Consider the following 12,004-nt stretch of genomic DNA (forward strand, 5'->3'; position numbering starts at 1 on the left):
ACTACCCTTTCCTTGTATTCTGTTCCTAAACTACAGTTTTCTGATCAAAGGTCATATTCCTGATTTTCTGTGTCTGTTTCTCCCCCTGGTATCACACATTTTTTTTTGGTGATAACTGCTAGAGTTCTCCAAATGCATTGCATTCTGGGGAAAGGTACCACCTTCTTGCGCTTGCATTCAAAATACTACGGTTCCTTTTTTCTTGAGGTACATTTTATTTAGCTGGTTTTTTCTGCATCTCTCAAGACTGTGTGTGCCTATGTGTAGGCATTGTTAAATTCCATTTGATTGTGCAACATCTGTGCACATATATAATAATGGCTGCAGGAGGTGTAGGCAGCATGAGACCATGCATATCCACTTGGGAACAAACAGATCAGAGCTTACTCAGATTTATCTCTGGATTCTACAGCTGTATTATGGGGTGCTCTGCCCAAATTAATTGCCTCATTAGCACTTCAGCAGGATGTGTTAGGAAGTAACTGGGGCATAGAGGCACTAACGGTTGTACACAGAGGGTGTACAACCTCTGGATCAAGGTAGTTTGCATCCATCCAGTCTGGAACATAGCGCAAATCTCCCTCACTTAGGGTAAACATTTCCTGAGTATCCTGCCAGGCTTCACACATCTGATTCCATCTGGCATCTACTTGGGAGGTTGCTACATAATTTCATTTCTCCCTTTGGAAAGTTTTCCTTCCCCATAGCTCAGACATCAGTTGCCAGCACAGAGAACTTCATCCTGTCATCTATACTCATGCTCACTGGCATCATGTGCTTTTGAAGCTTTCCTCACTCTTTGATGTTCTTCATCAAGGTCTCTCTTAAAACACTCAGGTTACAAACACTCTTCTCCCTAGGACTGTATGGCCTGTGATAGCACTTAAACTTTCTGTGCACAACACACCCTTCTGCTCTTTTCTATTCTTTCCACTGGATCTTAGTGCCAGCGCAGACTGCTTCCACACAACCCCTTCTTTTTGATTTCACAACGTTCATCACAGAACACTGATCAGCAGACAAGGCTGGGGGTGAGCTTATCTACCTCACCCTGTATTCCATAGTGTGTTCTATGTTTGCCCCTTTCTAGTCCTGTTTCTACTCTAAGCAGATTTGCTGCAGGGAAATACTGTAATGAGAATAAATTGTTATGCCAGAATATTAATTTTCAATCTCATAGTACCTGAAAGAATCTGTGTATGAACTCTTGTATCTAACAGCAGGGTGATGGTGTAGTAACCAACATCATGTGTAATTTTAGATAACCGCTAAAGTCAAGGAGCACTGGAGAGCAGTGAAGAGGAAAAAACATTGTTTGAAAATACAGCCTATCTGTGTGGAAACCCTAGAACAGTCTGCCTGGATGAAATCAGACCTTGACTCTACCTCTGCATCTTTTGTCTGGTCTGGTTACAGGCCTCTCAGTACCTCCTGCCAATACTCTGCATAGCAAAAGAAAAACTGCTCAGAAATTTACTGTGAAAGAGCTCTATTCCTATCGTGCCACTCCAGCACAATGATGTTCTTTTCACCTGGGAACATGCTGCTGCCAGCAGAAGGCCCCCAAATGCAATTGTTTCCACTCTGACTGGCACACTCAGGCCTAGATAGCTGCCATCCCACTTTAGCCACCTGAAAGTTGCCTGTCTTTTCTAGACTCCTTGTAGACAGTGGAGGAACAGTGGGACCTCTAGGGAATGATATATTGCAGTCTAATGTAGGTGCCTAAGATAGATGAGCTAAATTGCCCTCTAGAGGATATCTATGTCTCTTCTTTGACTTAAGAGGTGTTCTGGATCGCTAGCCTGCACCAGAGTTTCTGTTGGTTGAGATGAATCTAATGGGTTTCATCCAGCATTATTGCATATAGGTAGGCATGACTCTATCTGTGCATGATTCAGGTCAATGGGATCTTTCACAGTTAAGAGAAACCTGGGACTGGGGTGGTTAATCTGTGCTTTTATTTAAGGTGAGGAGAATTCCCACAATGACATTTGACAAATTACCTTCATAGGGTAGTGTTTTGTATGATGAAAGAACTGATCCCAGAACACTTCCCCATGTGGTCTGCAGGCAGTGTGTAAGTGTGCACTTCATTTGTGCTGTACCTCTGCTGAGAATTTTCATGGAGCGTTTCACTGCTCTGGTTATTATCGGTGACAGCAAAACCAGAAACACCAGTGCAGACAAGCAGAGTTGTTTTGGTTAGAACAGACTCAGTTTGACATAGGGAAGATTTCATCTGCAGAACCATCATCAGCTCCTTATGCTTCGAGCTGATATTAAACTGAAAGGCCTCATGCAGGGTGTAAGATAGAGGCCCTCTTCTCCATCCTTTAGGTTGCAAAACTTGCACTGCTGTTAAATGTAATCTGGTGTAAATTGTTCAGGTTGTGTGACCCTAAAACCAACCCTGGTTACTCAGTAAAAAAACCAGTTACTGTTTTGAGCATTGCTAACATGTAAGACATTAGACAATTAGACCACCAGGTACATTTCTCTCATACCTCAGCCTGCTGATCTTAAATTGAAGAGCTGCCACTTCTGGATTAGCATGTTTGTGAGGATTTACATGTACCAATTCCAAGGCATCATCTCACTTTGAGAAAACAGTGCCAGACTAACAACAGTAAATGAAAAACCCACCCACTGGGCAAGTGCTGAAAAGCAGTAATAAACTGCAAATGTATGATTTTGGTGAGAGCAACCTGGTCCTCAGCTTCCCATTTGAACTCAGAGGAAAAAAAACCTCAATGGGAGATCAAAACTTGACCCTTGTGTACAGTAGATACTGAGCTGGGAAAGGAAATCTGATGAAAAAGCTGAATGAAATGCTGTGCTAATCCCTTTGAGAAAGCACGCTTGAAGAGTGCTCTGCCATCCAGAGCAAAGTCTATGTTCAGCTGTGACATCCCCCTCAGGCTCCCAGAAAGTTAACAGGACACTGCCCAGGCCCAGAAAGAGTCTTTAAGCATTAGTCATAATAATGAACAGCATTCTCTCTTAATCACTGCTAGGAAAAAAGAGTTGTATAACAATTGGATGTCCTGGCACTATCCAAACCACCCTTTGCTGACCCTCCCATGTGAGACTGCAAAGACATTCCCTTGGAAAAAAGAAAAAATCTGTTGAAATTTGACATGTAAGTGTGAATCTGCTAGTTCTTTTTGTCTGCAGAGGTAGCTTCCCTCTGATTCATTTGCTTCTCCTGTTCCTAGCAGCTGGGGATGAATGAGAGCCAGGTTGTGTGCAGAGCCTTGTTTTGACACTGCTTAGATCTATATTAAAAAAAAAAAGAGGAAGGCATGAAAAGATCCCCAGAGCAAGGCACACACCTGCCTGTTATTGGGGGTGACAACACAGGATTAAGTAGTTTGGATATAGACTTGTATGGGAGCTTTGACTCGGAAGCCTAATCGTTTCCTAACCAATGGTTAGAAAAGCTGCCGTATCCTTGGCTCTTTCCTGTGGCTTATTTGAAGGCTTAAGGGATCCTTCTGAAATGGCACCATCTTTTGTACTCACCCTTTGCTTAGCTTAAAAAATAATGCAGGCATGTAGACCCATCTAAATGGGTCTCCAGGAAAACAAGCTTTTTTAACTCTAAGCAGAAGGGTTAAAAATTAAAATGTGCCCAGATGCACATGCACAAACACACACTCTGAAAAGCTCTGCTTCTCATCCTTTTACTTCTGAGCAGAGGGAGTGAACTTTTAATTGTAATATCACAAAGGCCTGATCACATCTTGGTTCAAAGTCTGTCTTAATCAGCCCTGACCACACACACAGCTGTCTATCTTATTTCCTTCATTTAAGAAACATCATTGGCTGAGTCAATCCCCACATGCTTCAAAAATTGCCCTGATTCAGTCATATGCTCTAAAGATGCACATGTATATATTTCAGACTCAAAAGGCTTTGTTTGATTTTTCGTTTTGCCTGTTTTTCATCAAATAGCCAGAGTCTCCTCATAGCTGTATCTTATGCAGTATTATTAGACAGAAGTTTAAGGCAAGATATGTCAAAGTCCACTGAATTACTTGGAGCGCTTGCTATTTTCCTATAAGTTGGGACTGTACTGTTACAACCAATACTATATTTTACAACTGTGTCTAATTACATGGGAAAGACAGCTGTGCTGAGGGCAGACAGATTTATTGAGGACTTGAGTGGAGACTGCTGTATGAATTATTCATTTATCATTACTCTTTGTCTCCTTTTTACAGTAGTTTCTGACAAAACAAACTTAGTACAGGAGTGAGACTAAAAGGCAAGAGGATGCTTTGTGATGCTTTGTGACTGATAGCCAATTCTAAAGTACAATAATGAAATTTTTCATTACACTGCTGTCAAGGGGAGAACCCAAATAAACCAGCCATCTCTGAGCCAAAACTGTCTGCACACCGTCCCTAACATAATTGATGATGCCTTTGACAAACAAGGCCATTGTCATGTCGGCTGGTGTTTTGTTAGACAGGGAGGCGGATAGAGAGAAAACTAGGGTTTGCCAAGAGAAAAGAAGCAAAAATCAGCAGGGAAAGATGCTGTGTTATCAAATATTGGGAAATGTAAAAGGGTGAGGTTTTAGAAACTTGCTTTATGTTTCTTTAATTATGAGGTTTATCTGCAACTCTGGGGTACTATTAAACAGATAAAACCCAGTCATCAACAGCTGCCCTTTCAGCATGTGACATGTGGGCTCTTATTTTGGGAGTTACCTTAGATGCACAACTGGGATTTTGGCCGTAATACTCTGGAAGCCAGACAATGTACACACCCAAGCTGAAATGCTAAACAAACACAGACTGAGTAAAGCGTTCGCAAGCCACTTGTATAACTCATCTGAAAGTGTTGTACATTTATTGATTCAGCTTGATTTCTGATCCACCAGAAGCTGCCCCATAATTGGGGAATATGTCCCACAGTTCATTTGGGAACATTAGTTTTCCTGAACTGTAGCCCCAAAATGAGGAGAGAAAAAAAAAAAGGCACTTTTTTCCTACCTCCTCATCAGCTTCTGCCAATGCTGTCAGTCACTGTCCTGGAATACTTTCCCTTAGGGATAGGATGGGAGAAGGTCTCATCTTCCTGAATCAGGATCTAGTCTCAGTTGGTGACAGGTAGTCTAATGATGCTAATGATTTGCCCATCTGTTATGTGACCCTAACCGATGAAACCTAAAAACCAGAAATAAAATGGGAATAAAGATGGACCCAGATGTTGCAGAAACATAAGAAATTTAAGGTGAAAACTCCACAGGTAGATCCTACATACAGAGATATTACAGTGAAATCAGAAACCTGGATTCAAGCCAAACCAGATGTTGGCAACCTCTTACTTCTTATGGCTCAGACCTGTCTGGAGTAAAGGAAGTGTGTGTTTCCCATCCTTATCCCCAAATCTATTACATCCATTTTTTTCAGTGACAGGTGGAACTAAGTGTCTCCTCTTTTAGGGTGATGTAGTCAGCCCTGCAAAAATCTGGGCAAAAATAATTCAAGCTGAGCAGCAACAAATCAGAACTTGCCTTTGAAACTGTCAGTGCTAATGAGCACTTCATTGTTACACCTGCTCTCCAGAACTGACAGCAAAATCCCTGGGTTTGCTCCCAAAGTCAAGACTGCTTTGTGGCAAACAGGCGAGCCTGCTGCCATCCGCCAACCAGCTCATTGTGTTGAGTACATTGCCCATGACAGCACGCTTATTTTCTGTCCTTAGGCTATTGTGCTAGCGTCCCTTGAAAACAACGGACGGAGATCTGTCTACAGCAGAGTGTAATAATATTATTAAAAATATTGGCATAAAGAACATAGAGCATGGTGAAAAAAATAACTACGTAGTAAGCAGATCGTAAGAGAAATGCCCTTTAAACAAAATTGCTCAGCCTTTTTCTTGTGCTATTTTCAGAAGACATTTTCTTTTCTTGACCATCAAATATGAGGTTGCAGATGAAAGTGATTCTGTCCCTGCTACACTTAACATCCTTTATAGTCATATACTTTCCCCTTCCCCTTGGAAAATGATGTGTGGAATCAGAGTGTTCATTTGGCATCTTATCTATGAGCCCATGAAGAAAAGTAGCTTGATTAGAAGCAATGATGGGCAAACTTCAAAAGCTCTGGAGATCATGTTTGGTTCAGATAAGCATCCAAAAGGCTGGCCCCTGATCCAAGCTATCTAAACACCTTGGGTGTTCAATATTTAACTGAAAATCTCTGTTAAAGCAGGTCTTAGCCACAAGATTTTTAGATCTGCTCTCTTCCAGATGGATGAAGTAGTGATGCATTTCCTTTTTGGTTTCTGCTACAAGCAAAAGCCAGGGCATGCTGCTTTGTTAATAGGAAAAGAGCTGAAATATGAAGGCCTAGAGTTCAGCTCAGTTCTCATTTTAATCATACTTGCTTGAACATCAGAAGTAAGTGGGTATGTTTATTGCTTGTATTTTACCTTTACAGAGCTGTTGGCACAAGGCTTGACCATCTCTTGCCCTGATGGAGAGGAGTCAACTGTGTTGGCTTTGCACCACTATCTATGTATTACTTTCCACCTCACTCCCTGAAACTGCCACACTGGGAATGTACTGGTGGCGTGAGATTATGACAATTCATTGTCTGTGAAGGCAGAGTTGCCCACAGGAGCTCTAACTGCCTGTTTTACTGCCACATTGCCTTGAGTTGCCAGGCTGGTGTCAAACTGGCAATAGCATTAGAAAGATCTGGGTTTTCTTCCTCCTATTTGCTCATCTCCATCTATGTGTAAAATATGTCTAGTGACTTTAGAGATTTTCTCTCATTCTGTCCACCTTCTTTACAACAAATCTGCTCATGTATCTGTACAAACAATTTCATCAGCTTCCTTACATGCAGTACTTCATGGTGAGATATGTCCCTTAGAACTTCTACTGAAGGAAATCTGTGGACTCCTTGGAGGCAGAAATCAAAAAAAATGTTTCAGGTCATCTGAACCACCTGTATAAGCTGTATCTAACCCCAGAGGAACCAGTAGTTTTGTGATCTCTGTGTTCACAGGAAAGACAATGTAGATAATAGCTTTCATTTTTTACCTTGTCCGTGCTAGTAAATCTTTTTGCAAAACACTTTAAAAGTGAATTACCCTTTGTGAATTACCCTACACACATTGGAGGCTTCCTGCCACCGCTTCAAAACCCTGTATGGTCAAGATTTGTGTAGTAGGGAAGAACCGACTTTCACACATAAATGGGTCCCAGTTGTACTTGGTTTGCTGTGAGTAATGAGTTAAAAAGAAACAAAAATAATATTTCAGATGTAGGCTGACAACATGTTTACTGGTTTTGACTTAAATCTACTGAGCGTAAGGAAGTGGGCATGAGTTTATCAGGCTTGCAAAAATGTCACTTAACCAGATGACCCCTGGGCACATAATCTGTCACCTCTTACCGTATCTCCATAGCTTGCGCCTGCCAGCCAATGGGTTCAGCCAACGCAACTTTCAGCAGAAGCTGGCGATGCCACCCCAAGACGGGATTCTGCTACTGCAAGCCGGGTGTGGCGGGCCCCAACTGCGATAGATGTCTCATGGGCTACTGGGGCTTTGGAGAAAATGGCTGTCGCCCTTGTGACTGTGCCAGAGACTGCGACCAGCATACTGGAAACTGTTTCAATGGGTAAAGAAGCCCTCCTTTGGGTTCATTTTGAGATGGGATTCTGTGAAATGAAACAGATTAACTGAAATATTGCAGCACTGAAAGTAACTGGAGGATGCTGAAGGATGCGCAATCATTTGAAAAGGTGGCTGTAAATCATAAAAGGTTTCTTAGATTCCAGTCGGTGGCTGGCATGCTCTGAAGTCCATTGTATTATCCAAGGCAACCTTGCAATGATGACTTTTTGCAGTAATAATAGCCAACTCCACAACCCCATGGAAATATGTATAGCATACACCTGTTTGTCTTGGAAATAGATGGAGGAGTCTGGAGAGCTTGCCCTTTGTCTATGCCCAGGGTAGAATGAATTACAAGGTCTCCCTCTTGTTTTTAGAGGGCAGGCATCCGTACCCCAAACGTGCATTAATCAGTACAGAAATCCTACGATTTGCTGAGTGACTGCAGTTTTATGGGTCCTGCAGCTGTCCTCAGTTCCTAGTGACATCAACAAGCAGTCACTAACCTTGAGTTACTTATTTCAATAAAAACAAATAAGGCCCAATATGTAGTTACTTTAAAAAATGCTAGGTCAGCAGTAGTAAGGCCTAAATAAAAGCCTAGATCTTGTGATCTCTCTATATGGCATGAAGTTGTGCTCTTATTTGCACTCCCAACTTGAAGAAAGCAAGCTCATCTGTCTGGATACAGACACATGCTATAAACGCCTGCTTCCCACCCATCTTGTGTCCTAACCAAGTCTTCTGTTTTATGCCTCCCTTCAGCTATGACAATGAGCCATTCTTTAACATCCCCATTGGGGGACGAATCCCTGACCCTGTGCAAATGCCAACCAACGACAGCGAAGAGGAGTGGAAATGGAATGACCATGAGCAGGGATTTTCTGCCCTGAGGCACCCAGGTACAGCCCAGAGTCTGGGAACATTAGTAATTTCACTCAGTACCAGTTCTTTCTTCTCTCCACCCTGACTTAAATTCCCCCACTCATCTCTAGTTTGCCTGGCCCCATCTGCTGGCAACATCTGCTAATCTGAACTGTATAGGTTATCATTACACTTACATTGCTATTTTCCAAACCACCTGTACTGTCCAACTTCAGTTTGGGAAATTGATAAGTCATGAATAAGATTGTGTGGAAAAAATACTCTCCTTTTGTTGTTGTAATTATAGTCATAATGCTTATGATTTTACACAGCTCCTGCTCAAGCATTCAGTTGCTGTTCAGAACTTCAAATACTATTTGTAAAAAGATCACGTCAGCCGTCACGGAAACGCACCACCTCTAGGGTGGAATGCAAATGATTTTAAGGGTAAGATATTCTTTGTGGCACACACAGCTCAGGAGAGAAAGTCAAGCATACTGTATCAAGCTAAAGGTACAAAGTAGCCTTATAGAATGAGGTGGAGCCTTGAATACTGAACTAGTCCTCAGTTTGCATGCCGTGTAGGAAGGTCAGCACTGAGCAGCATCAGGGGCTTTGTAAGACCCAGAGGTAACACTGCCACCTATTGCGTATCTTGACTTTCCCGAGAGGGATATTACCTTAATACCAGCAAGGATCAGCATTTCTTAGTTTATGGGATTGAACAAGGGTATTATTACTTACATGATTTACACCTGGATCTTATTCTTACAAATCTCTTTATTAGTATCAGTATATTAACTGCACAATAGATCCCATGAGAGCTGCATTTTACTTGACAGTACTGATCAGATTTCAGAACAATTATTGTATCACGTAACAAGAAACAGATGTGTAAATAATTGAGCTCACTCTCAAACTTACTTTTAAGGCCTATCCAGATGATGGGAGTTATATACATATAACTTCATAACCAAGTATCATTTGCTGCTTCTTTTTTCCCATTTGCTTCATGTCCTGGCTCTTCTCCAACCCTTTGTGTTCTGTGGTTGCCCTGCTAGAAAAGTGTGTGTGCAAAGAAAAGGTGCTTGGAAGCGTCACTGACTTCTGCCAAATGAAATATGCTTATGGTAAGTAGGTAACATGCCCTCAAGGTATGATAGTTTCACAGTGTTCTCTCTATGCATGTTATTAGCTGATAGCTATGAAAAATGACAGGACCAGCTAAGTCATGAAATAAGAGGTAGGATTTCTTCTGCCTTTTTTGTCTAGTGATGTGTTCAACTTCCAGTCAGAACTGAACAGCATTTCTCATGCAAGGTTCCGTGGTGTCTCCTCTCCAACCAGTCAGCTTCCCCCTTTACAGCATAAAGAGTGCTAGAATTATAACTCAGGGGAATGGTTGGCCTCTACATCAAGAATAAATGCTAAAAGCCTTGCATCTAAACTGTCACTGTTTTTGCACTCATTATGCAAGTTCAAATGGCCATGCTCGTTTACCAAGAAGGTATTTAATACTGTCATTTATGAACACCTGGTTCACACCATCCCATGAAGCAAGAAAGGAAAGTTCTGGGATCCAAAGGTTTGATGTGCTTGTGTCACGACACAACAAAGCCTGCTTGTGGGGCTGATCTAGATGAGACTACCCTGCCAAAAAGTTATGGGATCCTATTAAATTAAAGGAACTGAAACTTATCATGGCAACCAGATGTTGAGCTACAAAACAAAAATGCCTTTTCTGGTTCGTTGTGCAATCATGGAATTTTAGCCACGTGACATGCCTGCAGTCTGACAGTGTCACATCCCGCTCAGACGAGGGAGACAAGTGACTCAGATTCGCAAATCCCCAATGGAGCGGACAACAAATCTCCCAGTCCAAGCATTTATTAACTACTCACAATGTACTAATTGAACACACGATAATTGGCTAAGTATATAGCAAGTTGTGGCAAGCAATATAATATGCCTTGCATTTCTTAATGGGAAAGGGAAAAGAGGGAGATAGAGGGAATGGGGAAATACAGATCACTGGTCTGGGTTTCTGCACTGATCCCGCCAGCGAGGGTTCCAGGAGGCATCTGTCTTTTTCGCTTGCATCCGTCTTCTTCGCTTCACTGCACTCTCCAGGCCCCCCTCTTTCTTTCCCCCCCCTTGATTTATACACACTTTCCTTGGGTCCATCCCCTAGGTCGACCCACATACCTACATATCCCATGGATGGGGAGGGGTAAGGTGTTTCATGGGATGATGCAATTAGCATGATCATGTTAGCCTTCGTTAGCATATTGAGGGGTGTTAACTTTAATATGCATTTTGTGGATAATGAAGCAAAGATCATTCACCGGACAGATGGCCCTTGAAATTTGGCCAGGTGCACCAGAGCAGAACTGTCCTGTCTCCACAGGGCTCCCTCCTCCAGCTGCATCTTGGGTTATTTGGGCAGCCTTATCAGCTTCAACCTCCACACTATGCGCCCTGTGACTCATAGTTTTGTCTCGCGAATGTTTGAGGCATTTCTTCGATCAGCCTCAACTTTTGCTTTCTCAGGCTGTTTTTTTCAGTTTCTCGCAGGCCTGGTTTCTTGTCTCTCACAGACGGGAAACTTCTTGACTTCCTTCCTGTAGAGCAGACAGTCCCTTCCCACATTACAAAATTTTTGAGAGGCCAGTGTTAAAGTTCATCACAAGTTTTCAAACTACAAAATATAAAGCCTAGAATCAGTGCACTTAAAATCAGACTGTTAGCTGCTGATCTGTCTTTTCCATCCTTCTTGGATGTGTATACATATGTATACACATAAAAGTGCTTTCCTATGATTTCCAAGCATTTGACATCAGCCAATTAAAAAGTAGTTGCTAAATAACATGGTGAAAGGATCAGTTGGCTACTTCAATACAAAAATGTAGGTTTTCTTCTCCAAATTTATTTAGAAGAACCATGACTGAAGTGGGCAAGCATTGGAATGCACTTTCTGTACAACTGCAGTATTTTTCCATGTCTTCTTTCAAGGTGTTAAAATTCTACCTTTTAGCAGTATAACACAAAATTCATCTAGAAATTCATTGTTGTTCTCTATCTTGATGTGCTTTCTGGCAGTGATAAAAGCAAGAATCCTATCAGCTCATGACAAAGGGACCCATGCAGAAGTTGTTGTGAAAGTGAAGAAGGTCCTGAAATCAGGCAAAGTGAAAATTGCTCGGAGCAACAGAAGCATTTACCCAGAATCCTGGACCAACAGGGGATGCACATGTCCCATTCTCAATCCTGGTAAGGACAAAATGCTTACCAGGCATTTTCCTTCCCCTGTAAATGGTGGTGACAATTTGTTATGAACATTAGCTATGGCTACTCAACACTTCCCATCAGCCTTTCTGGGGCAGAGTCCTTTGATTCATCCACACCAAAGAGGGAGACAATAGACAGCTGCAGTAAAAAGCATTTTCTTATCGGAGAACAAAGTTTTACCAAAAACCTTCAGGAAATGTTTTACTTTCAG

General features: G+C 42.0%; 1 protein-coding gene and 1 long non-coding RNA gene across 4 annotated transcripts in view; one reads left to right on the plus strand and one right to left on the minus strand.

Moving 5' to 3' along the window:
• Positions 1-7,543, minus strand: part of LOC141928042 (uncharacterized) — a 37,158-nt gene extending 29,615 nt beyond the window's left edge. The window contains exons 1-2 of the long non-coding RNA XR_012624654.1: positions 7,419-7,543; positions 5,004-5,177 (exon numbers count right to left, since the gene is read on the minus strand). This is a non-coding gene — a long non-coding RNA (uncharacterized LOC141928042). The remainder of the gene's footprint in view (positions 1-5,003; positions 5,178-7,418) is intronic.
• Positions 1-12,004, plus strand: part of LOC141928040 (netrin-4-like) — a 58,017-nt gene that overhangs the window by 38,819 nt on the left and 7,194 nt on the right. For 2 of the 3 annotated variants that reach the window (XM_074835640.1, XM_074835643.1), the window contains exons 6-9: positions 7,432-7,645; positions 8,407-8,543; positions 9,567-9,635; positions 11,605-11,775. In XM_074835640.1, coding sequence (XP_074691741.1) covers positions 7,432-7,645; positions 8,407-8,543; positions 9,567-9,635; positions 11,605-11,775 — 591 coding nt within the window. The remainder of the gene's footprint in view (positions 1-7,431; positions 7,646-8,406; positions 8,544-9,566; positions 9,636-11,604; positions 11,776-12,004) is intronic. The other variant, XM_074835641.1, reaches the window with a different exon arrangement.

The sequence above is a fragment of the Strix aluco genome, chromosome 11, assembly GCF_031877795.1.
Source record: "Strix aluco isolate bStrAlu1 chromosome 11, bStrAlu1.hap1, whole genome shotgun sequence".
Classification (NCBI taxonomy): Eukaryota; Metazoa; Chordata; class Aves; order Strigiformes; family Strigidae; genus Strix; species Strix aluco.